Here is a 27,803-nt window from a genome sequence, read left to right as displayed (position 1 = left end):
CAGGCCCTTTCCACGAGTCCATGGGAATCTGGTCATTCCTCTCATATAAGTCAGAAAGAAGGATCCTAACCAACTCCTCACCCACTACTTGAGGGCCGGCCAGAAGACAATTGGACAATGGAAAGAGGCGCTGAACTCTTAGCCTCTGGAGCTCCTCCTTAATCCAAGTATCCAGGGGAGGAGGACCTTCACCCACACTGGCGGATCCGATTGGACTGAGGCCAAGAACTCCCCTCATGCGGGACAAACTGTTTGAATTAGTTGAACACACACCAAGGGGTGAGGCATACTTCCTTGATTTGACACAAAGGGGCCGTCCACAAAAAAAACATTAAAGGGCAAGTTCCAGCTAGAAGGCCTTCCATGAACTTTCAAATCCCCCAAGCCCCTTCTCGTTTTGGAGATCAAAAAGTGTGCCACTGAGGTATGTAGCAATTGGCATTACCACATGCCTCAACCCTAATCCATCTTCGTTATCCTTGAAAGGTATCAGCATCGGCATTGTCTCAAACAGATTGTCGAGCATCATCTGGTCAAAAAAACTGTAGGCATCCACGACCTCAGGAAAGCCAGGATACACAAGAAAAACACCCTCCATCCTCGCAAAGGTCCTTGCATTCGTTTTGATGGTCAGATCATCCATGTGGTCAACATACAATTTGGCATCCTTGAGAAGCATCCGCCGATGCTTCTCGATATGTAGATCACATATAGTGTGTGTGTGTCTGTGCGTGTATGTATGTGTGCGTACATGTGTGCGCGTGTGTGTTTGTGTGTGTGTGTCTGTGCATGTGGATTTGTATGTGTGTGTATGGGTGTGTGTCTGTGCGTGTGGATGTCAGTGTGTGTGCATGCTTGCGTTTGTTTGTATTCCTGCATGTGTGTGTGTGTGACAGTATCATCCTAAACCAGCAACCCTTCGCTCAACAGCACCATCTACAGGCCGATGAGTGTACAGTCACTAAATGTGCACATAAATTAATTTATTTTATACCCCCCCATGGATGAAATTCTACAAAACTTAGCAGAGGATACCCCCAGAGGATGTCAAGTTAATAATACACATGAAATATGGTGCAGTTCTGAACATCTCCACTGAAGATAGGGGCGATTAAAGCAGAATAATATTGCATTTTCATTTTTTATGGGAGGGGCGCAAATCACAAATGAGTGATTATGGACTAGGTTGATGTGGGCCCTTAAGAGCAACATACCATAAAAATTTCTTCATCCTCGGTGCCACGGTTCAGGTAGTTATTTAGGAAAAACTGCATTTTTTGGGGTTTGGGGGGCCCAGCGCGGGGGGGGGAGTGGCCCCCGGGGACCAAACGAAATTTTTCCGTAGAAGTCTAGTGGGGCTACATGCCCACCAAATTTCATGTTCCCCGGTGTTTCGGTGTCCCTGGTATCGTTGACGAAAAATTTACGGGGGCCCCAGCGCAGGGGGGTGGGGGGGGGAGTGGCCCCCGGGGACCAAACTAAATTTTTCCGTAAAAGTCTAGTAGACCAACATACCATAAAAATTTCTTCATCCTCGGTGCCACGGTTCAGGTAGTTATTTAGGAAAAACTGCATTTTTTGGGGTTTGGGGGGGCCCAGCGCGGGGGGGGAGTGGCCCCCGGGGACCAAACGAAATTTTTCCGTAGAAGTGTAGTGGGGCTACATGCCCACCAAATTTCATGTTCACCGGTGCTTCGGTGTCCCTGGTATCGTTGCCGAAAAATTTACGGGGGCCCCAGCGCGGGGGGGGGGGAAGTGGCCCCCGGGGACCAAACAAAATTTTTCCGTAAAAGTCTAGTAGACCAACATACCATAAAAATTTCTTCATCCTCGGTGCCACGGTTCAGGTAGTTATTTAGGAAAAAATGCATTTTTTGGGGTTAAGGGGGGCCCAGCGCGGGGGGGGAGTGGCCCCCGGGGACCAAACGAAATTTTTCCGTAGAAGTCTAGTGGGGCTACATGCCCACCAAATTTCATGTTCCCCGGTGTTTCGGTGTCCCTGGTATCGTTGACGAAAAATTTACGGGGGCCCCAGCGCGGGGGGGGGGGGGGGGGGGGAAGTGGCCCCCGGGGACCAAACAAAATTTTTCCGTAAAAGTCTAGTAGACCAACATACCATAAAAATTTCTTCATCCTCGGTGCCACGGTTCAGGTAGTTATTTAGGAAAAACTGAATTTTTTTGGTTTTGGGGGGGTCCAGCGCGGGGGGGGAGTGGCCCCCGGGGACCAAACGAAATTTTTCCGTAAAAGTCTAGTAGACCAACATACCATAAAAATTTCTTCATCCTCGGTGCCACGGTTCAGGTAGTTATTTAGGAAAAACTGCATTTTTTTGGGTTAAGGGGGGCCCAGCGCGGGGGGGGGGGGGAGTGGCCCCCGGGGACCAAACGAAATTTTTCCGTAGAAGTCTAGTGGGGCTACATGCCCACCAAATTTCATGTTCCCCGGTGTTTCGGTGTCCCTGGTATCGTTGACGAAAAATTTACGGGGGCCCCAGCGCGGGGGGGGGGGAAGTGGCCCCCGGGGACCAAACGAAATTTTTCCGTAAAAGTCTAGTAGACCAACATACCATAAAAATTTCTTCATCCTCGGTGCCACGGTTCAGGTAGTTATTTAGGAAAAACTGCATTTTTTGGGGTTTGGGGGGGCCCAGCGCGGGGGGGGGAGTGGCCCCCGGGGACCAAACGAAATTTTTCCTTAGAAGTCTAGTGGGGCTACATGCCCACCAAATTTCATGTTCCCCGGTGTTTCGGTGTCCCTGGTATCGTTGACGAAAAATTTAAGGGGGCCCCAGCGCGGGGGGGGGGGGAGTGGCCCCCGGGGACCAAACGAAATTTTTCGTCTGTACAGAATGTACAGACAGACACACACATACACAAACACACACACATACACACACACACAGACAGACATGCACATACTATTACTTTTTTTAGGTATATACATAAACACGCAATACAGCCAAATTACTCCACGTCATTTATTTTTGTGGAAAGCCAGTGCAGGCCTGAGCGGCGGTCATATTTTGTACCGCGATGCGGTACATCTAGTTGTTATAATTATTTTATCTGGCACTGCGCATATACCTTATGCCTACAAGGCACAACAAACCTGGTGTTCATTATATTATATATTTTTGGAAACATTTGTGTGTGTGTGTGTGTGTGTGTATTCTGTGAATTTTAAAAAGCAATTTTAACCAGAAAAATCTAATATTTATTTCCAAAATCGTGCAGGCCTTTCTCTTGATATCAGTATGTTCACTTTTTTTTTTCAGGGCCCAGATGCCACTGAGGACTTCAACATTCACACGAGTCTCTGTACGTGAACATGGTAAAGTGAAAATCTTGGAAATGAAAGGTATGTACAATGTTTTTAGGAATGGCACAAAGGTCTCTGTCTTTTAGGTGCTTTTTTGTTTTTTATGTTGTGTATCTTTGGATTATGTTGTGTTGTAAATAAATCCAAACAATTTAAAAGCCATTCTTTTTTAAATTTCCTCATTTACAGTATTGTGCAAGGTTGCTCAGAATGACAGGGCCTGATAGCTCCTAATAGGGCCGTTAGGGGAGGTTCTTTGTCTTTCTCAGGTGTTAAAATCCATGCATATTAATGAGCTCCCGCATAAAGCTTTTTCACACAAAACACGTCGTAAATTGTTTAAATCAATATATTGTCTTATCTGAATGAGCAGTCAGGGTGATTTTCACATAGTTTTGCAGCAAATATTCTGGGCTACGTCATACAATTTTCAAAAGTCTTGTGAAGAAATAATCAGTATGGGTTTCATGGCCTTATTTCAGTGAATTCTTTTTTTGTATTTTCACAAACCATGCAATGAATGTCATTATCTCAAAACTACAAACTTTTACATACATGCTGCTGATATATTATTGTAGCAGAGTTTGTGCTGAATACAGTGTAATTAGACTTAGCCATGAAAATGTCACAAGTAACAGAAATAACCAGAAATGTCAGAGCATGTCAGAACACCTCCAGGGCCCAGAAAACACCTCAGACCTCAGAGGGTTAATGTGCGTCTCATGTTTGACTGGTCTTTTATTTTGAAAAAAGGTTTATTTTGACAGGCATTCGTCAGAGATGTGCGATAGTTTACTATGGTAGCCATGGTAACCATCGCCATGGTAACCATCCTGTGATTTACGTTGTTTTGACATTCAGATTCGAGATGGCGAAGCGCAAATATGACCCAGACTATTTAAAAAATGGATTTTCGTACATTGAGGATAAAAAGGGACAGAAACCCCAGTGTGTGCTTTGTAGTGAAGTGCTTGCCAATGAGAGCATGAAACCGTCCAAACTGAAGCGCCATTTAGAAACCAAACATCCCACATCGAAAGACAAGCCGGTAGAGTTTTTTCAAAGACGTCTCCAGGAGCTGAGGGCATCAAAAAAGTGTCTGACAGCGTCTTGCTCCAAACAAGAACAAGCTCTTCGGGCATCTTACCTAGTAGCTCACCGCATTGCAAAGGCCAAGAAACCCCACACAGTAGCCGAAGAGCTCATTTTACCTGCTGCAATGGATATGGTAAGAGAGGTGCTGGATCAGTCAGCGGCGGATAAACTGAAAACTCTACCACTTTCCAATGATACCATAGCTCGGCGGATTAAAGACATGTCTGGTAACATAAAACAACAGACCACAGCCCACATCCAGGCAAGCCCTTACTACGCCTTACAGATGGACGAATCGAAAGATATCGCTAACCATGCCATTTTAGTGGTTTATGTGAGGCATGTGTGGGACGGTGATTTGCAAGAATAATTTCTCTGCAGCAGAGACCTCCCTACCACTTCAAAAGCAGAGGACATTTTTAACAACCTGGACTTGAATTTGAGCTCACTGGGCCTCAGTTGGGAATATTGTGTGGGAATCACCACTGATGGAGCTGCCTCTATGACCGGGAAACATTCCGGTGTGGTGAAGCGAATTCTGGAGAGGGCACCTAACGCGACGTGGAACCACTGCTTTTTGCACCGAGAAGCGCTGGCGGCTAAGAATATGGTACTTTACTTGATGAAGCTTTAACAAATGTCATCAAAGTGGTGAACCACATAAAACAGAGTGCAAAAAGTAGCTGTTGCTTTTCACATCTGTGTAAAGACCTGGGCTCTGAGCACATGCAGGTGCTGTATCACTCAGAAGTCTGCTGGCTGTCGAGGGGCAAGGTGCTGTCACGCTTTTACAAACTTAAAACAGAAATCGCCACATTCCTCTCAGAGACTAACTCCCCGTATGCAGAACGGTTTGACAACAAAATGTGGCTCACACGAGTTGCATATCTTGCTGATATTTTTGAGCACCTCAACACATTAAATGTATCAATGCAAGGGAGAGGACACAATATATTTGAACAGTCAGACAAAATTGCTGCATTCAAGAAAAAGATCTCACTGTGGCTAAATCATTTATCCAAAGACAGACTGGACATGTTTCCCAACTCTTGCCATGAAGCACAGCAGCTGGACAGTGCGGCCAAAAATCACTTGAAACAAACTTTAAGGGCGCATCTCACTAAACTTCAAGCTCGGTTTGATGACTACTTCCCAGAGAAACAAACAACCATGGACTGGATACGCGACCCCTTCCGGGATCAATGTGGAAAACATCATGTTGCCAAGCAACGAAGAGCATCAGCTGGTGGACCTGTCATGTGACCTGACGCTGAAAAAGAGATTTGGTGAGGTAAGCCTTTCCCACTTCTGGTGCAGCGATGTGATGACTGAGCACTAGCGGCGCCAGGATTTTGATTGTAGGTGGGCCCCCAGAAAACTGGATGGGCCAGTTAAAATAAGCCCCCCAACCCAAAAAAAAAAACGTGTTCCCCTTCATCTCCGTTTCAGCGCTTTTCTGGGCACTGAGGACAGCGACTCAGTAGCCTACCTGAATTTAATGCGTAATTAGCATAGGTTTTAAAAAAAATTAAACAGGAATTTTTTGTAGCTTTTTTAAATACAATTACAGTTGTAGCAACAATGACATCTGCTTTTCACATTAAGTGAATCATGTGATGTCGAACACATCGTCTTTGTCCTTAGGACAACAGCGCTGGTTAATAATTCCCCACGCGGCAATTTACCAGCGCCCGTGTGGCTGGTACCCCCATGACCTTCCCCCCGACGTTACAACCTCGTGACATTCCACACACACACACCCCCACACACATGCACACACACACACACACACACCAAGAGACCAACCTTTGTGTGTAACTCAGGTTAAGCAATATCTATTTTAAATATATGTACAATTCCATTATGCATGTGTGATTAGCTTTGCTTTATAATAGAGGTGTGGTTTGCTAGAGTAAAATCTTTAATTCTGAAGATTCATTGAAAGAAAATCACTCCATAGTGTCTTGTAACTCGAACCTGGTCATAAACTTTTATGGCTCCAAAGCTGCAGCTCATCCAGCTCCTCTGCAAGCCAACATTCCAACACGTTGACACACATGGAACTTTTCATGGAACTCTTCAGATAAAACTCTTCAAATGTTTGATACATATTCCTTTGTTTCCCAGGTGCCTTCACTTGCCATAACGGAAACACTGACAATTTTATTGTGTGTTTAATCAAACTTTATATGTGTGTAATTTTGCATATCTCCTGTAACTTCGCATTTCTACAACCTTCATGTGATGTTTTTGATATCTCTGTAATTCTCTCAATCTAACAGAGTCGAATTCCAATAGCAGAATGCAGTAATATACATTGTTTACACATTTCATATTTCTGGAACCGAAAGGCTTAAGTCAATCGTCACTGTAACTCGAGCCAGAAGACCGTTCCAAACGAACAAAGGATCTTCCCGCTAGGAAAAATCTCGACAGAGGATTCGTCCTCCACGAAGAAGGGGGCGGTACATGGGACACTGATAAAAGTCCAAACCTTCAGTTTCCTAACTCTCTTCTCCGGTCTCTCTTCTCTCTTCGATCGCTCTGACCTCCTCCTCTCCTCCCCGGCAACGCTTCTCCAGGAACCTCTGGAAAGGCTTTGGGCCTTCTCCTCGGACCAACACATGTTCGAGTAGCTGCCTTGCCTTTGCAACTAAGCTCATCCGTGCCTTTCCCCTCAAAAAGGGAAATGATCTAACTTTCTCGGTAACTTAAATTCAAGTAAGCCTTTACATCGTCTTGCGAAACGACCCAGAAGACGAAGCTAGACGCGAACCAGCCGGACACGCGCACGCGCACGTCCCCTTTTCCAGCATCGCACTGAAAGAGTACAACAGCTCGCAAGTACTATCTCTCAACCTAAAAGCTGATTTCCTGGTGTCTATCTCTTAGGTCTGTGAATTAAGTTACCCTTCTTCCTCTTCTCTTCTTTTTCTTTCTTTCATTTCATTTCATTCTGATCACTTATGTTATTGTTTGGTTATATGTTTGTTTGTTTGTTTATTGTTTGCATTTTTACGTACGTTTATATTTGTAGCTCATATAATCTCTAGTTTTATATTTATTAAAATCCATGGAATACTTTTCACTGTTTCTGTATTTGAAAACCCGCTTTTATAAAGTCAATGAAACAAAAGATCTAGCTACAAGCTCGATATTGCAGACTACATTCAGTAGTTTTAATTAATAAACTCAGAAAGTGTGATGTTCGTGGCCAGAACACAAACTTCCGTGGAGTTTGTAAATAGATACCCCTTCTTAACTGTGATAATCTTACATTTATTCGCGGGACGAATGATGGATGACCAGACCAGTTACAGAACCAGGTAATCTCGATAATTGATAAAGTAAATGTATATGCGATTTCTGAATTATTATGACCATGAGTTATAATTATTAATATTTCCAAAATTCCCTATATCCTTGAGCTAATTCACATTTACCCAGAGTCGTATACGCTACACAGTTTCATTTAATTTATTGTTTAATAAAATTATAGGCCTATTATTTTTAGTTTATTAACAGCAACAGCAGCTGTAAAGATGAAGTTGACGATCGCCATCTCCGTAGTGAACGCGCCTATAGAGAGAAATGCACATCATGGATTACATAATCAGAGTGTAGCCTATTTCTTTTCGTTTTAAATTGTTAAAAAGATATTTCAAGCTTTCTTAAGATATATTTCATATCTGTGAGGCATATGCTGAGTTTCGTTAAGATAGGATGAGATGCGTTCCTGTTCACGAGCAATGCAACTGACCGGGCGGGCGCCTCCATGATTATGTTGTCTGCTATATTTAAATCCAGGCAATTGGTTGATAAATTTTTTTTTTAAATTAAGATACAATTTATACAAAACGAAATTCACTTAAAAAAATGCTTTCTACAAAACAAAACTTAATTAAGTGGTCAAAATCATGTCTGACCCGCTCTATGTCTCTCGATATTGCACATCCTATCTTACTCGTGCGGTTCACTTTTCATAATCAACATAAATTAAAAAATAACATAATATTTTAAAGGGGCATTATGCAAGTCTGAGTGTTTTTTCTCTACGAGCTCCCCCTAGTGTCTGGTAGTATAATGCTTTCAAACACTCTGTCGTAAAAACGAACTGTTGTCCCTCCCCCCACGAGCAACCCAGCTGATCAGCTGTCAACCCAGCTGAGCAGAGGAACCGGCAATTTCAAAACCAGTTATGTCTACCGAGGCAAGTAAAGCAATACGTTCTTTCCAACTGATGGCGATTTTTTTTTTTTTTATTGTGTTGTCATGCATACTAGTATTTTTACCGGGAACGAACGATATGAACGAGGCGAATACTGCTTTCGTGTTTGTTTGTTTGTTTGTTTTTGGGAGAATGGGCATGAGCATAAAAAAATATATATATATCGGAGGCTAATATTTGTCTAAAGTTATATTAGCAAGGTCTATAAGTTCATCTGGTAGAATGATGGTTTACCTTTGCTTGTCTAAGAAAACATCAGAACGTTTTTTCTAGCTCGATCATGATATGTGTAACATTTTGCGCGTCTGATATTGCCTATTATCAGACGCGTTGACTTAGTGACATAAAATAAGAGTGTAAGTTACACAAATAAAACCGACAGAGGAACGGCCAAACAACTACAGAAATCAAACGTGTTTGCTATGACAATGCTAACATCAAAGTGATAGTATCTAGCGTACTAGTAAGCCCCTAACAGACAGCGATCATAATAAAAACCTTTACAGACAATAGCAAACATCCTGAGGTCGCAATTACTTGAAATTTAAATATTAAACACAGTTCTCAGTTCTCCCCATTCTGAAAAAGCCGGTCCGATATATTTACTCGAGTCTGACTTCTTGCTCGGTCAGTCTCCCGTTTCCTCTTTCGTTGGTCCTCCGACAAAGATTTCCTAGCTTTCTGCTTCTTTTTTACAGGCTCAGCCTCAGCCATAACTCAATCTATCGTTGCCCTTTGCTTATAGCTAGCCCGCCGGTGCTTGAATAGGGGCGTGTACGTGTGCAGTGCCGTCAAGCAATTCGTTACATCGCGAGACCTGATATCACGCGAGACTTCCTGACACCGACCCGCGTCCCAAAGTTGCAAGTGAGTTTTTTCCGCTCTCGGGCACCAGGGGGGTGCGAAACCACCACCATTCAACCCAAAATAAGTAATATAACCATTCCACTGACTCCGAAGCTGTTCAGTTAAGGTTAAAAAGTGACCTAGTGTCCCTTTAACAAATATGAAACTAAATGAGCATATTTAATGGCTACAACAGTATAGTAGGCTTACAGACTCTCTATTTGTACAAATTGCTGCACATTAATTTTATTCTGAATTTTGCACACTAAGTTGAAAGGCATTTGTTTGTGCATGCATGTAAAACATATCTGCAACATTTATCAACATTTACTGATAATTATGCGTGTGTGGCAAAGCGGGCGTGAACTGACTCAAATTGATGTAATTTCCGACTACGCCACCTGGGGAATTTCACCCCAAGAATTAAACACAACCTCTAAAGGCACGCACAGGTCCCAATCACCGTTGGAGTCAGAGACATAAGTAATCATACAAAAGTATTTTATTTAAGCAGCATTCATAGTTAAAAGAAGCATTGACCAGCAATCACACTCATCTCAATTGTTAAGTTCACTCATTGGGGCAAAGAACCCAGGCTTACCACAGGGGCAGTCTCAGTTTAGTTTTAGTTTAGTTTATTTATATCAGGACAATGTGCAGTTACATTAAAAAGATGGCTGCACCAGATTTAGCACTATGCTAATTTCCATCTGTAGTCCTACACAGTTAAAATTACATAAAGTTATTCAGTTAAAGTTAAGACAGTTAATACAATATAAAAAAACAGTTTACAGAGAAGGTACAATATACAAATATAAAGTGCAAATTACCAATTTGTGTGCAAAAATTAGCTAGTTGCAATGTTATAAGGTACTAAATATATAAAGTGCAACAGTTTTTATTTTTTTATAACACACAAAACACAATAAAGTGTAAAAGCCATCAAATGGTACCCACTAGGGTATCATCTGATGGCCAGATACCCGTCTGGTACTTTTAGTGTGAACAGGACTGGTGGTCTAAAAGCCAGTCTTTGACTGTCCGTGAGAAACAGTAAAAATCGTCAATGTTCTTTAGATTGTCTGGAAGCCCATTACATTCTTTGATGGCTTTATAGGAAAAGGCTGATTGAGAGAAGGCAGACTTTCTTTTGGGTACATTGCAATCACCCCTAGATACAGACCTCAACACTCTGTTTGTTAATTCAGAGCATAGCTGTACATAAGTTTTTAAAGGGGGTGGGGCAGCATCATTAAGAATTTTATGAACCAAACGGATATCAGAATACCTGATCAAGTTGTCAAAACTTAGAATACTGTACTTTTCAAGTATATTGCAGTGGTGGTACCGCCGAGGCTTTTTATCAAGGATTTTCAAGGCCTGATTATGTAATGATCTAAGAGGGTTTAAAACAGTTTGTTTGGCTTGAGACCACGATGACATACAGTACAATATATGCGATATAATCATGGCCTGGAAATACGATTTTGCTGCTTCCAATGATAAAGAGCTTCTGATGTGCTGGAAGTTAGCGATGTTAAATTTCAAAATACGACATACCCTTTTAACATGATTTTTAAAATTTAGTACAGGATCCAAGATCACACCAAGGTATTTAACTTCTTCCACATTTTTGATCATGTAACTATCCACATAGATATTTGGAATAGCACTTTGAATTCTTTTGTTTGAAAAATACATTGTGACCGTTTTCTCTGTATTCAGTGTAAGGCAAGACTTGTTCATCCACTCTGTTGCTTTGTTCATTGCCACAGATAGTTTAGCAGCGACAGAATTGACATTAGAACCGTGAGTATATAAAACCGTGTCATCGGCGTACATCAAGACCTCCACGTCATCACAGATGGAAGGTAGGTCATTGATGTACAAACTGAAGAGCAATGGCCCCAGAATAGACCCCTGGGGTACCCCTGTAGTACAGGATCTGAACGGTGAAGTTTTATCATTTATTTTTACGCACTGGTAACGGTCTGCTAGGTATGATTGAAGCCAACTAATAGTTTTTGCAGCGAGATTGAAATTCCACAGTTTTGTCAGCAGCACTGAGTGGTTAACGGTGTCGAATGCCTTACGTAGATCCAGAAAAACGGCCCCAACCACCCCTCCCTTCTCCAGACTGGATTTGATCACCTCGAGGAAATAACAACAAGCTGTGTCGGTGGAGTGTTTAGATCGAAAGCCAAATTGCATGGGATGTAACATATTTCCATTATCGAGGTGCTCAATCAGCTGTTCGGCGACAATTTTTTCAATAACTTTGGAAACTGCAGGCAATATACTAATGTGTCTATAATTCTTAATGTCCTTTCTATTTCCTGATTTAAAAATGGGCGTAACAATTGCAGTCTTACAGGACGAAGGGAATAGACACTCACTAAACGATTGATTAATTATGTGCGCAATTGGTTCTGCAAAGTCCTCTTTATGTTTTTTTAGTAACAGCGAATCAAGACCCCATGAGTCCTTTGCTCTCGAGTTAGAGAGTGATGTAATAACTTTGTTGACCTTGCCTTCATTTACACAATCAAAATTCAGTACTTCCATCAGAGTGGGTTGTAGTCCTCCTGTGGGACCAGCAGCCGTGGCCCCAACAAAGGCTGCAGATGGTGTTAAAAGCAGCTCTGAGGTTTTACAAAGTTCCAGAATTGAAGTGATGAAGTAGTCATTAAACATGTTGGCAACCATTAAGCTGTCCTTTGCAGTGGCTTGCGTTCCTGGTGCGTGTGTTTCATTGTTGTCAATGTTTATGTTAAGTTCGATAGGTCCATTTTTAGTCCGCTCTTTCCCAGATAAATTGTCAATACACTTCCATATCATTTTACTATTCCCTTTAGCCTGTTTAATTATTTCTAAGAAAAAATCTGCTTTAGCTCTTCTGAGCTGTCCTGTGACTTTATTTCTCAGGCTTTTGAAAATCAACTGGTCAGTCCCCAACCTTGACTTGAGATACTTTTTTAGGGCAGCATCTCTATCTTTCATTAAAAGCCATAACCTCTCACTTAGCCATGGTAAGGTTTTTTTACTTTTAAATTTTCGCGGCTGCCTTTTTGTGTATTTAGAGAGAATTTGAGTAATTGTATTTTTAAGAGTGCTACAGGCCAGCTCACAGTCTTGGCCACAAACTAAATTATTTTGGACAGTAGTTTTTATTTCAGTATCCAAGAGCTCCATGTCACGCTTAGGAATAAGAGATATATAGGTCTTTTCTCTATTTTGATTTCTATAACGGGTCTTGGAGAGTTTCCTAGAAACCAGTGTTAGATTATGGTCCGATAAACCGGTTATTAAATTATATGTTTTATTGATACGACCTGACTTATTAGTGAATATCAAATCTAGCAGTGTTTTAGTGGAGCTAGTTATTCTAGTTGGATTTTTTATAATTTGAGTTAGATTAAACTGTTTGGCAAGGTGCCTTAACTTATTGGAACGTGTTTTATCCAACCAATTTAAGTTAAAATCCCCCATAAAAATAGTTTCCTTGTTGCTACAGACTTTGAATACATCTTTTAACATATCAAAGAATGCATCCTTCTCATTAGGCGGCCTATATAATACTACAACATTAAAAGACATTTCAGGGGATAAACAAATTGTAACTCCCACACATTCCAAGCCATTTTCGGGAAAAACCATCTGTTTGCATTGGATATTCCTTTTAACATATCATTCCAAGCCATTTTCGGGAAAAACCATCTGTTTGCATTGGATATTCCTTTTAACATATAACTGTCACATTCACCGTCTGTCATCGTCCTGTCTGCACTACAGTTCCCAGAATCCTCCTTGTTTCCACACCTGAACTCACTCCCTTCATTACCCGCCTGTTCGTCATCATCATCATCTGCATCACCTGTCTTGTGTTCATCTGTCTGTGTATTTAAGTTCCTTCTGTTCACTCATCACTTGTCGGTCAATGTTGAATGTTAGGTTTTCTGTATTTTGAGCACACGCTCCCCTTTTGTTTGTATCAGTGTATATTGAGAATTAAAACCTTTGTTTCGTTATCTTCGTGTTCGTCTCCTACTTCATCCACCCCGGAAGCCTGACAGATTGACCGACCAAAAGAATAAAGAGACTATGGGGAGATTGATTGCGGGGATCCTCTGGCCCCGAGCTCGTAAGCTGGTGTCGAACAGTGCAGACCTGGCTTTGAAGATGTTCGACCCAGCCTTCATGTCAGTCAGAAAAGCCATTGAACACGCTGGTCCAGTCGAGCCTGCACTTCACTCCGGTCCAGCCGAGCCTGCACTTCACGCCAGTCCAGCCGAGCCTGCACTTCACGCCAGTCCAGCCGAGCCTGCACTTCACGCCAGTCCAGCCGAGCCTGCACTTCACGCCAGATCTGCCGAAGCCAAGGCAGTATGCGTCATGCCCGCCGCCCCTGAGACTGTGAGCGTTATGCCCGCTGCGCCTGTGACAGACAGCGTCATGCCCGCAGAGCTTTTGTTTTCTTTTATTCCGTCGACCTTGAAGCTCCCTTCGCCGCTGGTTCCGTCCAGCTCAAAGCCTTCACCGCTGGTCCCGTCCAGCACAGAGCCTTCTTCACAGCTGGTTCCGTCCAGCAGAGACCCTTCACCGCTGGTTCCGTCCAGTTCAGAGCCTTCTTCGCCGCTGGTTCCGCCCAGCTCAGAGCCCTCTTCGCCGCTGGTCCTGCCCAGCTCAAAGCCTTCTTCGCCGCTGGTCCTGCCCAGCTCAGAGCCCTCTTCGCCGCTGGTCCTGTCCAGCTCAAAGCCCTCTTCGCCGCTGGTCCCGCCCAGCTCAGAGCCTTCTTCGCCGCTGGTCCCGCCCAGCTCAGAGCCCTCTTCGCCGCTGGTCCCGCCCAGCTCAGAGCCCTCTTCGCCGCTGGTTCCGCCCAGCTCAGAGCCCTCTTCGCCGCTGGTTCCGCCCAGCTCAGAGCCCTCTTCGCCGCTGGTTCCGCCCAGCTCAGAGCCCTCTTCGCCGCTGGTCCTGCCCAGCTCAGAGCCCTCTTCGCCGCTGGTCCTGCCCAGCTCAGAGCCCTCTTCGCCGCTGGTCCTGCCCAGCTCAGAGCCTTCTTCGCCGCTGGTCCTGCCCAGCTCAGAGCCTTCTTCGCCGCTGGTCCTGTCCAGCTCAGAGCCTTCTTCGCCGCTGGTCCTGTCCAGCTCAGAGCCTTCTTCGCCGCTGGTCCTGTCCAGCTCAGAGCCCTCATCGCTGGATCTGCCCAGCACAAAGCCCTCATCGCTGGATCTGCCCAGCACAAAGCCCTCATCGTTGGATCTGCCCAGCACAAAGCCCTCGTCACTGGATCTGCCCAGCACAAAGCCCTCGTCGCTGGATCTGCCCAGCACAAAGCCCTCGTCACTGGATCTGCCCAGCACAAAGCCCTCGTCGCTGGATCTGCCCAGCACCGAGCCCTCGTCGCTGGATCTGCCCAGCACCGAGCCCTCGTCGCTGGATCTGCCCAGCACCGAGCCCTCGTCGCTGGATCTGCCCAGCACCGAGCCCTCGTCGCTGGATCTGCCCAGCACCGAGCCCTCGTCGCTGGATCTGCCCAGCACCGAGCCCTCGTCGCTGGATCTGCCCAGCACCGAGCCCTCGTCGCTGGATCTGCCCAGCACCGAGCCCTCTCTGGTACCCGGGACTTTTCCCAAGTTTTTTTTGGGGGGGGGGGCCATAGGGCTCCGTCCTGGCCACTCGAGGGGCCATGGCCACCTGAAGGGTCTTCTCCGCCATGGCCACCTGAAGGGTCTTCTCCGCCATGGCCACCTGAAGGGTCTTCTCCGCCATGGCCACCTGAAGGGTCTTCACCGCCGTGGCCACCTGAAGGGTCTTCTCCGCCATGGCCACCCGAAGGGTCTTCTCCGCCGTGGCCACCTGAAGGGTCTTCACCGCCGTGGCCACCTGAAGGGTCTTCTCCGCCTTGGCCACCCGAAGGGTCCGGACCGCCATGGCCACCCAAAGGGTCCTCACTGCCGTGGTCGCCTGAGGGGACATCACCGCCCTGGCCACCCGAAGGGTCCTCTCCGCCGTGGCCACCCGAAGGGTCCTCACTGTCGTGGTCGCCTGAGGGGACATCACCGCCGTGGCCACCCGAAGGGTCCTCTCCGCCGTGGCCACCCGAAGGGTCCTCTCCGCCGTGGCCACCCGAAGGGTCCTCACCGCCGTGGCCGCCCGAGGGGTCGTCTCCGTCCTGGCCACACCCACAGCCTGCTCCACCGTGACCACACCCACAGTCTGCTCCGCCCTGGAGGCTTCCTGCCTTGTCTCCCTTGCCTTGTCTTCCCCGTCAGCCTCCAGGGCGCCCACCCTCCCACCCCTTTGGTCTTTCTACGGCGCGAGGACGCGCCTACCGGGAGGGGGGAGTAATGTCACATTCACCGTCTGTCATCGTCCTGTCTGCACTACAGTTCCCAGAATCCTCCTTGTTTCCACACCTGAACTCACTCCCTTCATTACCCGCCTGTTCGTCATCATCATCATCTGCATCACCTGTCTTGTGTTCATCTGTCTGTGTATTTAAGTTCCTTCTGTTCACTCATCACTTGTCGGTCAATGTTGAATGTTAGGTTTTCTGTATTTTGAGCACACGCTCCCCTTTTGTTTGTATCAGTGTATATTGAGAATTAAAACCTTTGTTTCGTTATCTTCGTGTTCGTCTCCTACTTCATCCACCCCGGAAGCCTGACAATAACAGCACACCACCTCCTTTTTTATGTGGTCTGTCTCTTCTAAATAAATTATAATTTTGAATAGTATAGGCACCTGCAGGGGTATTTGTTTTCAACCAAGTTTCGGTGAGCCCTAGGTAGTCTAGATTTGAGTCATATAATAATTTTTCCAATTGTTCCGTTTTAGATGGAAGACTTCTAATATTAATGTGACCACCAAAAATCCCCTTTGGTTTAGCTTCAGGGTCCCATAGAATTTTCGCATGGTTAACAGTTTGTAAAAGTTTAGTTTGCAATTGTCTGTTTGATACCTTAATAGTTGTAGGTTTTGGTGGTGGAAGCTTTATCAGCCCTGTCGCTAGTCCAGTGAACCCCGCTGCTTGTGGTCGTAGCTCCGATACTAGTCCACTACCCGCTGCTGGAGATGGAAGCTCCAATGCCAGCCTGCCGCCAGCTGCCGATGCCCGTGTCTCAGGTGCCAGCCCACCACCCGCCGCCGGAGGCGGACACTCCGATGCCAACCCGCCGCCAGTCACAGGCGTTCGTGGTTCAGGCGCCAGCCCGTGGCCTACCGCTGGAGATGGAAGCTCTGATGCTAACCCGCCGCCAGTTGCAGGCGTTCGTGGCTCAGGCGCTAGCCCGCGGCCCGCCACTGGATGTGGAAGCTCCAGTGCTAACCCGCCCCCAACCGCAGGCGGACACGGCTCCAACACCAGCCCGAGGCCCGCTGCAGGTGAGTGTTGCTCCAATGCTAGCCCGTATCCCGCTCCAGGTGGACATAGCTCCAGATCCAGTCCGTGGACCACTGCAGGTTGCCAATGCTCCAGTGGTAGCCCGAGCTCCGCTGCAGGTTGTAGTAATTTCGACGCTAGCCCGAGCCACACAGCTGGTGGCATTAGCGTCGGCGTAGCTAGCCCGTCGTGCTTTGCCACCAGCCCCTGCGGTTTAGTTCAACATCCCCTGCCAGCAGAATCATTACTACAAAATGCAATAGTGCAGTTCGGATGTTCCACGTCCCGTTTTCTCTCCTGTATGTTTCTTGTACTCTTGAATGCCCTTCATCCAGAAACTTGGAGTACAAAAGGAGTTGACTACGAGCTACTGGAAAATAAGCTCTTTCGTTCTCCTTGGGTAGAAACAGGGGACGATACAAACAGGAAAGGATGCAGAGTGTTAGCAGGACAGTGAATGTCACATTTCTAGGTGGATTAAGGATAGTAAAACATTGAACAGTCTTTAAACGAGTTATAGGTTTAAAAAACATAGGGTTAAAATTGCAATGTTCCAAGCGAGACTGCTGCGACCGTGCTGTGGCGGCCATCTTGATTTCCTGGTATACGTTCAGAATATCACCCTTAATGACAGATCACTCAAATCACAGTGCACACACACTAGCACACACACAGCGACCAAGGTCAGAGAAGACCACGACACACAGTGAAGGATGCCACCACCAGAAGGTCACTCGTCTGCCCCCGGGTGCCCAGGTCCTGCCAACAAAGAGCAACTCAATACAGTTCCAGGAAGAAACCAACTACTCGGTTCCACCCGTGTCGTCACAAATCAAGATAAAAAAATAACAAAAGAAAACAATCTCAAATTTAATATGAACAAATGATTAAGTAAATTGGCAGTATAAATGACTGTAGAAATGGTTAGATGAAAACGATAATAGTAAATAAATCACAAATAAATTAAAATCAAAATACAAATTCAAAAATACCCAACCATTGACATCAATTAAAGAAATAAACCAAAAAAAGAAAATCAAAGAAACTCAAAACGTATCACTGAGACAGCCTAGAAAGCACGACAAAGTTCACTTGGAACACGGAAAAACTCATGGAGAGGGTCCCAATCTCATAGAAACGGAACAATCCGATGGAAACAGAACAGCAACTATGATGAGAGACGGAGCGTCGGAGCGACCAGCAACTCTATGATGAAACACGGAACATTGGAGCGAACAGCAACTCTATGATGAAACACGGGGCGTCAGAGCGACCAGCAACTCTATGATGAGGCACAGAGCATATAACAATTGACCAGAACGCCGCCATTGCCCTTGTCACGCACCTATAAACAAATCAGAAAGTGTTACACTGCCATTCATTCTCCCCCTAGCTTCCGGCTCGAGCAAACACAATATCACAATAACAGATGCTGCACTGGGATTAATATCCCGAATTCCTAGAGATGCATGGAGCCAGATATCTCATCGGCAGAGAGCGCGGATGAACTTTAGACTACATAAAGCATACAGATTAGTACCCGTTCGATTAAAGCAACCCACAGGAATCTCATTACACAAACGTCGTCGTACATGCTTTCCTTACCGTATCAAATGTCTACATTTGATTCTCCAGCACAAGCAGCAGGGCACGCAGGTGACGTCACGGCCCCGAAAAGTGACGCACGCCTATGACTGGCAGCCCGTGGTCTTATACACCCATGGTCCCAGCCCATTGGCCGAACCTCAAATTAAAAAATTAGGAGGGGTAATAACCCATCCTGCTACACGTGCATTTAATAATTATTATCTTAATGAATAATGTAACAAGGACGAAGCATGTAAACTGCGTTGTTTGTTTAGAATGGAAAGGATCGCAAATAGATCCGAATGAAGAAACGTACAAAACCATAGTAGAAAATGGGTGGGCATGGACCTAAAATGGGTGAGCCCAGGCCCACCCGGGCCCAATGGTAGCGCCGCGGCTGTGACTGAGTATCCATCCCTCGCCACTTTAGCAGTCAAAACGATCTTACCATTCAGCACAACCTATTTGTGTGAAAGTGGCTTCTCTACCTTGGTCCAGCTTAAGTCAAAGCAGAGAAACAGGTTGGACACTGAGCATGATCTGAGGGTAGCTCTGTCTACTGTCACCCCAGACTTTGAAACTCTTATCAAGAGTAATGCACATCCCCCAATTGTCTCATTAACTTCCACAAAGTTAGGTGAAAACTTTATTTTGAGTGATTTTGACATTGATTTTATTCACTTTTGTACATGCAGTTGTCATGGTCCTCCTTAGTTTCTTATTAATTTTTCTTATAAATTCAACAGTTATTTTTGAAAAATAAATTTTGTTGGTTGAATTCTAAAAAAGTGGGTCACGACTTAATGACCATGGAAAATTTGTGGGTCCCAGGGTGGGACCAGTTGAGAACCCCTGCACTACACTATTACACATCCAAAATGCAACAAAAAACCCACTAAACATTTAATTTTTAATGTTATTCACCCTTTGAAAAATCGCTGATATGTTTAATTGTAAATTCGTTTTCAATTTGGGGTTAAATCAACACAAGCCACACCCTAACAGCTCATTTTCATCCATAAAACGCAAATTAAACACGAATCAACATCTACATTTGTCACACTACACTAATCCTAACCTCAAACTTTTCATTATTGATATTTTTCATCAAATTCGGCCCTAGAAAGAAAGATTGCAATGTGTACTTTTAGTTTAACTTAAAGTCGGCATGAAACGGAAGTTGAGAATGTCATTTTTTCCTTGTTGTGACGTATATCCGAGTGAAACGGCTTCTGAAATTAGAAAAAAATGTACTGTATGTCTTAAATGGGAGTTAGTTGTGGAATAGTTGGGAGAAAATGTGAATTATTAGATCTGCATTCGGTCTTAAAGTGGCAGCGTCTAATAAACCTGCTAATGATTACACCTTTAATGTGAATAAAACAACTAAAGGCGAAGAGAAAATTACTCCCAGCTCTTGAATGAATAACTTTAGCTTTAATAAGCATGAATCTATCTATAATAAACTATGCTGTGTTATTTTACATTTGCTTACTTTATTAGATTTCTAGCATATTTTTATGGATACTTATATCCTGATCATAACTGGGATAGTTATGTGCATGTATTCACACTCATCAGATTGTATTGACCAAAAATCTGTTTAGTTCTCTCCTGTTAACTTGCAATTTACTTAGCAGCAACTCTTATTTCAGGGACTGTCGAGCAGACCTTTGGCCTCATCAGGTTCTGGACTGAGAATGAGGAGAAGTTTACCAAAAAAAAATTTGCCTCCAAACTGTTATGGGAGTGAGTGACCAGATTGTACATTTCAATAACTGATATCAATGTCTGATAATGTTCTAGCCCCCAGGCAGCTACAATGCATTTTGACAGCTATTCTCATATTTGTATGTTTTTTAGGAAAGCAGTGAAAGACCTGGGCCTGGAAGGAAGGATTACAGGAGAGAAGGCAGGCAAGAAGTGGGAGAATCTAAAGAAGCGTTACAAGGTAATTCTTTGGATCGAGATCTGTTGCATGTCTTCATCACCTACATCTTACATCCTTTACACTAGGGCTGAATGATTTTGGAAAATAATCTAATTTCAATTATTTTTACCAATATTGCGATTACGATTTAATATGCGGTTATTTTTTAAGCTCTTTATATTTTCTATTATTCAACAAAGACAAGCAATAAATCTTGTAAAATATGGATGAGAATCATTAGGCACCTCATGAGCCGATCAACTTTTTTTCTTATTAATTAATCTTATTAATAAAACTTAAAATATTAATTTAATTACGTATGTAGTTATAAGTAGGCTACTTTTAAAAATAATTACACATTAAAAAAATAAATTAATACAATAACATGTTACGAATTTTAAATAGGCTATATAAACGAATAGCTTCAAAACATAAAAGCTATCAATAACAAAGAGGGGAAAAAAACATTACAAGCAATAAACAAAGACTGCTTTCAGTATTTAAGAGTAGGCTGTCTAAACGTTTTTGCATTCAAGAACTGTAAGTGATTATTCTTTCTCAGTTTAGACACGAAAAGCTGCATTCACACTAATGCACAGATCTCTTTTGAAATATAAAATGTGGTTTGTCCTGTCTGTTTAATAACTTAAGATATAACTGACTGTTTACATTTTCGTGCCATAAAAGCATTTTGAGATTCAAGTACATTTAACCGCGTAGACGGAGTTGCTCACAGCCGCATGTGAGAGCGCTCTGCACAAAGTGCATGTGAGTATTGGAAATTGAAAGCCTTTTGTTGACATATGATGCCTTTATAGAGCATTTGTAAGGAAAATACCGGCTTGGCCACCCCTCTCACAACTGCTGTTTTTGTTTCTCTTTTTCTTTTCTTTTTTATTGTAGGACCTGAAAACACCAAAGACAGGCTCAGGAACAGAAAGTGGAGAAAAAACGGTATCCAACTGGCGATACTTCGAGGCGATGCATGCCGTTTTGGGGGGAAGGCCAGCTATAGATCCTCCTGTGATTGTGGCCTCTTTCAAGCCGGCAGAGGACCCCACATTATTGCTAATGGTAAGTTGATACTAGTAGGAACTAGGGCTGGGTATTGACACAAATTTCACAATTCAATTTGATTTCGATTCACAAGCTTGCAATTCGGTTCGATTTTGTTTACGATTCGATTCGATTCAATATTGATTATTTTGGATATCAGGTACAATACATTGCAAATTTTCTCAAGGAAAACAAATCTCTTTCTATTATTGTAAACTATGGGAGTCAGTTGTAGCCTATAGGCTTCATTAGCCTACTATAATATTGAAGGTAAAAATGAACTGATTTGTATACAAACACTTAAAATACACTTATTTATTATTCACGCCACAGCGCCAAAACGGTAATTATGATTTTGAATTTCATAAGAAACTAGACGTAATTTGAAATGTCTCCACGATCTGCTTTTGAAGAAATATCCTAGTATCGCGCATTCTATCAGTTGCTATTCTGGCGCCCATCATACTGAACAACGCGACGTATATATTCACATAAAATGTTAACGCATCGGAAAGGGACACTGCAGTCCACAAAAGTTCATAATTTGCATGTGCTTTGATGCCTTGTCAGTTAAACATTTAACTCGCGTGCTGATGCGCTGTTCTAACTGTTTCTCAGCGCGTACATCATGTGAAGCTCACATTCACTAAAAGCCTGTCTACCAGCGCCTGGATACTGGACTAAGTTATCTTTCGAGTCTTGTGCTAATACTGTCAATACACACAAGGTTTACATAAACAAAGTCGGTGATGTCTAAAGTGAAAGCAAACTTGAGAAAATTGAGAGAAAATCTGCTTGTCAAATGCGTGTATATTAGACGCATTGCGCGCAGCTCTTAAAGAGACAGTAGTAATAGTAAACACGTTGCAGACTGTCGTTCAGCCGCAGCATTAACGAGTCACATAATGGATTTAGATCTCTAAATAGTAGGTTTTAGAAGGCAGGCAGCAACTGATGATTGAAAATGGTTTGATGTAGCTTGATGGAAAGAATTTAAAAAGTGCAGGTAAAGGGATAAGCAAGCTGACATTGCAATTATAAGGTAGTTTATAAGACAATGTAGGGACTAATTATATTTTGATGTTCGTCTGTTCTGTTGTGACAATAAAAGAAACAAGTTTCTTTTTAAAATGCAATATCATATTATTTTAGTTAAAACTCATAAATAACTAAAAAATAACTAATGTTAGGGAAATCTGTTGTTGTTTTGTTGCGCGTTTCTGAAATAATAAAAAAAAAAAAAAAAAAATATATATATATATATATATATATATCGGCCGATATATCGAAATATCGGATTTTAAAACCAACAAATATTTGTATCGGTATCGGCCTTCAAAATCCTGTATCGGTCGGGCTCTACTTGGGATTTAAGAATCGATATCGTTTCGTAAAAATGAGAATCAATTAAAATCGAGAAATCTATATTTTTCACATTTTCAGTAGCCTGTATCTACTCTTCATCCCACCACCCCAGTTCGTCCCACTACACCAACCACCACTTGTCCCACAACTCCAGCTACTACTCGTCCACCCACCACTCCAGCTACTCCGAGCTCCTCTAAGAGGAAGAGAAGAAATAATCTCATTCTGGATTTTCTTCAAGCAGAATCTGTTAAGGAGCAGGAAAGGCACAAAGAAACGGAGGCCCAAACTGAAAGGTTTTTAACCCTCTTCGAAAAACTTGTGGACAAAATGCCCCAACAATAGTTATGTTGTGTTTGTGGACAAAATGCCCCAACAATAGTTATTTTATGTTGTGTTTGTGGACAAAATGCCCCAACAATAGTTATGCTGTGTTAAGATGTCATTAAAATGTTCAATATTTTTTTTGCATATCGAGATCATTGTAAAAGAAACCATCACCAACATGTTTTCAAAATATAATTAAGTTTAATAGAACTAAAGTTAAAATGAACCATATGTACACACTACAACAACCCAAAAGAACATGGGCATGTAAAAAAAAAACACACTCAGAGAGTTGAACTATTTAGAATTTTCATCAGAATTGTCTAATGAGGGGCTTGTGCGCTGATCAAGGCAGCAAGTCTGTCCCTAGTGGCATTCCCTGGTGTCTCATGTGCCTCAGGAGCTTCTTGTAGGGGAGGTTCTGGGTCCAGGATGTCCACTGCCACATCATTGTCAGGTTCCAGGACATCTCCATTGTCAATACAAACATTGTGCAGGAAAGCACAGGATGCTACGACCTGGGGTGCAAACGTAGGACTGACCTCCAGGGCCCTGAAAAGTGTGGACCTCCAACGAGTCTTCATGATTCCGAAGGCCCTCTCTACAATGGAACGTGCCCTTGATTGGTGGTAATTGAATTTCCTTTGCACTGGGCCATTCACAGGTTCCCTGTATGGAGTGATGAGGCAGATTGGTGTCTCCAAACAAGGATATCCGCCATCTCCCAGGATAAAGTATCCATTGGGTGGATAATTTCTGGCCAGATAAAAATAACTGTTTTTCAAAATGCGTGTGTCGTGTACGGAACCAGGATAGCCTACAAAAATATCCAGGAACTTTCCAGCAGAGTCACAGATGGCTTGCATGTTTATGGAGTAAAACCCTTTGTAATTTAAATAGTCCAGGCGATGAACTGATGGGGGCTTAATTCTTATGTGACAGCCATCAATAGCACCTACAGCTTTGTTGAGGGCGGGCGTTCCAGAACACTGGGCAAATCCATCAGCCACAGTGTCCAGGTCTGCAGGCTTCGGAAAGACGATGGCTCTATGTAGTTTGTCCCAAATGAACTGTGCCACCTTGTGAATAATTCTGTGAACAGTGGATTTGGGCACACTGAAAACTCGCGACACCACACGATAGGAAAGTCCATGGGCAAGCCAATAGACATATATCAGGACTTCCAATTCATTGCCCCATCCATGGTCCTGCTCTCTCTGCATCAGGCGCTGCAGGGCATGCATGACCTGCCTATTTAACCTGAAGTCATGTTTTATCTCTAACTCCACATCAAACCACAGGCGTAGGATGGGCACAAGGGTATTCAAACTGCAGTATGTCACTGGACGGTCACTCTGGAAAACAATGAACAAGTAGCCTGACATTTACAACAATAACATTTTTAGCATTTAGTCTTTTATTTGTGATAAACACTTTAAGTGGGCTATTTAAAAAGTGTTATTTATGTTAAATTACGTTTTTTTTAAACACGCGCAGAGTGTTAACTTATGTAATATTGTGTTCATAGAAAAAAATCGTTGGCAGCCACTCAAAAGTATATGAATAAGATACATTTTTATTGTATCAGCACCCCCAACCTAAAACCACCTCCCGCACCCCTGGATTTAACTAACGTTATACGACCTGAATGTGTAGGTCGTGTTATTTTATCGACACAAACAGGTAAGTTAATTCTATTTGGGCTAGCGTTAAATCATCAACAGCTGAGGTAAACATTTTTTTTTTCTGAGGTAAACATAATGTCAAAATATTTAAACAAATCGGACATACCTGAAATAAATCCTCAAGGCAAAGAAGACGGCGAATGCGTCTTCTATATTCCACATGTCTTCTCTGTTGATTCATCAGACGTAGATAAACGAACACAGCCCACACAACAGGCAACACAACAGCTGGAACCGGCATTTTTCTGAATGAAAATGGTAGTAGACGACGCTGCGCGTGACGTAGTGAGGTTTCCTGCGCGTGACGTAGTGAGGTTTCCCTCGTTTGCCGCGCTAATTTGCATATAGTGGTGTCCCATTTCATAGGGAAAGATCTTCAACTCCACTTCCCCTCGTTGAGGGGACTTACTTTCGAGGGCACTCAAAACCAAGTGGAAGTTTTAAGGGGGGAGAAATGGGACAGGGCCTTAAACTCTTCCCATCGCTGTGGTCTTTTCCCATAGCGCTGCTGCTTGAGTTTTCTCTTGATGTCTTCAGTTTGTCATTAACAGCAGACTGGCAAAGTCTATTGGTCTTCTCCTGATCTGTTTCCACACGAGCTGCTTACAGAAAAACAATACAATAGTGTGAACATCCGGTCATCAATACAGTATAATTACTGTGTAAGGCTGTACTGTATCTAGACTAAATCTGATGTCTTGTGTGAACAGCCTAATCTTTACACATGCTGTCATGACTTGTTTCAAATGCATGTTATACAGTTTTTGGATATTTAGCTGTTTTCCAAAAAATGCCAGACATTTTTAATTTCGAGATAATCTAAATCTTGAAGAGAAAATAAACAGATAATGATAAATAATAATAAAGCTAGTAGGTGATTTTCTGGCTTCTTACAGACCTTGATAATCATATTAAAATACAACTACAAACGTCCCAAGGAAATCCTACAGGAACTCCTGAGTGTTATGGAGATGGCAGTGGCTGAAGGGACACACTGCCCGAATACTGTTCACAGGGTTCATACTGATTCTGCTAAATAAAATTCCAGGACTTTAAGCACTACTTTTTTTCTCTATATATCTCAGACGGGCTGCAGGATTAATTTAGTGTGAAACGATTGTAATTTTTCAACAACAATTTTTTTTTTAATTAGGGATGCGCCGATACCACTTTTTGTAGAACGAGTCCGATACCCATACTTTCATTTTTGGTACTCGCCGATACCAAGTACCGATACCGATCCCTGAATTATCACTGCATTTGTAATTTTTAAATGTATTAGTAGATAAACTAAAATAATAAACTAACTAAAATAATATAAATCATATTAGTTGGCTTAATTTGTTCATCAAATATATATTTCTTTCAGTTATTTCCAAAAATGCATTGTATGAGCTTCTGTTACTGTCACTGTTCATTATTGCTCTATCATATTTGATCTGTCATTTAATAGCCACAGCTCATATTTAGACTAGAGCTGCTCCAGCAGGGCTCAGTGCTGAGGATCGGGTCAGCGGTTCAGGGGCCTCATTTATAAAGCTTGCGTACGCACAAAATGGGGCTGAAAACATGCGTACGCCAGTTCCTGCGCAAAAGGTGGGATTTATCTCTCTATAAATTACAGAAACGTCTGTCTGTCTGTGTGTGTGTGTGTGTGCGTGTCTGTCTGTCTGTCTGTCTGTGTGTCTGTTAACCACATATCTCTCGAACCGTTAGTCCGATGGATTTCAAACTTGACAGGTGTCTCGCTACGGGCACGAGTAAGTGCAGTGCCAAGTTTGACGTTGTTTGGATGAGAAATGCTAAAGATATCGTTAAATATATCATTTTTATAAGGTTGTGGTTTAAAAATAAACATTCTGACACTAGAGAGTTGTTTCGGTCAAAGAAGCCCCAAGAAGGTTGTGGTTTAAAAATAAACATTCTGACAATCTGTCAGCTACACTGTTTACTTCTGAATATTATAGTTTGGTTCCAAAACGTGATAAATCCATTTTGATTAATTGGAGTAAAAATGTGTTTTCTTTACCAAGAAACCAAACACACACAAAAACTGATTTTGCACGGGCACTTTGCACTGCTCCCTGAATCGACACGCTTATTCATTTGTGGATGTAAACTGAATCTATATGTCAGCTATGCTGTTTACTTCTGAATATTATATTTCATTCTGGTGCGCTTAACGTTATCGCTACTGTGTAATAGTAGCCTATGCTATTCACCAACTAAACATATCCTATTCAATGCGTTCACAGTCTCTTTCACGGGCATCATTTGTAGTTGCCTATTCACAAACTGTTTGCTCAAGCATAGCGTTTTCTCGGAGTTCACTGTGTGCTTTCTACCATGCACAAATAAAAATGTCACTGAACTTTTGCTGTGTAATTGTAACAATGAGCACTCAAACACACCAAACCAACAATTACTAAAAACACACACAAAAACTGATTTTGCACGGGCATTTTTTGCACTAGTAAAGAAAAACTTGACGTGAAAATATGCGCACCTAAACGCAAACTCTGACCCATGCGTACGCACATTTTGGAGACGGAGCAGTTTGGCGACACCGATGGTGAGTTGGAGTTAAATGTCTTTTTGGTCACTTTTAGAATTTAGAATTAAAATTAAACATAATACAGAAAGATAATACAAATATAATTTCACTCACCAAGCCTGTCACTTGAAGCAAATATCCATTCCTTCTTAAATGTCCGCGCCAGCGAGCGCGTTGGGCCGTTTAGTGAAACTGACGCAGTTTAAATAAAGTTTAAATGTTTTACTTCTGATAAACATTTAGATTAAATATGCTATTCAAATTATGGAGTTAAACACTTAAACATGAAATCATACTGAAAAGTTACAACATTTTTTTTAGATTCAATCAATAGAAATATTTGTTGTGGATGCGATTGTTTTTGAACACTTTTCCTGTGGCGTGCTTTAATGTTTTAACCACAGAGATAAGTGCTTATCATGATAATA

At 42.9% G+C, this 27,803-nt stretch overlaps 2 protein-coding genes across 2 annotated transcripts in view; one reads left to right on the top strand and one right to left on the bottom strand.

Moving 5' to 3' along the window:
* The window catches only part of LOC307157599 (uncharacterized protein), a gene marked incomplete at its 5' end in the record, with an annotated part of 117,895 nt that overhangs the window by 73,924 nt on the left and 16,168 nt on the right, over window positions 1-27,803 (bottom strand). The gene's annotated exons all lie outside the window — the stretch shown is intronic.
* LOC307156959 (uncharacterized protein) lies at window positions 18,812-21,471 on the top strand (the record flags this gene model as incomplete). Its single annotated transcript, XM_079868689.1, has 4 exons — window positions 18,812-18,815; window positions 20,114-20,207; window positions 20,322-20,409; window positions 21,292-21,471. 4 exons carry the CDS (start codon window positions 18,812-18,814, stop codon window positions 21,469-21,471), a joined length of 366 nt encoding a protein of 121 aa, XP_079724815.1.

The sequence above is a fragment of the Squalius cephalus genome (assembly GCF_949319135.1).
Source record: "Squalius cephalus genome assembly, chromosome: 4".
In the NCBI taxonomy this organism is placed as follows: Eukaryota; Metazoa; Chordata; class Actinopteri; order Cypriniformes; family Leuciscidae; genus Squalius; species Squalius cephalus.
Note: the sequence above shows the minus strand (reverse complement) of the source record. Positions and strands in the feature narration are given on the sequence as shown.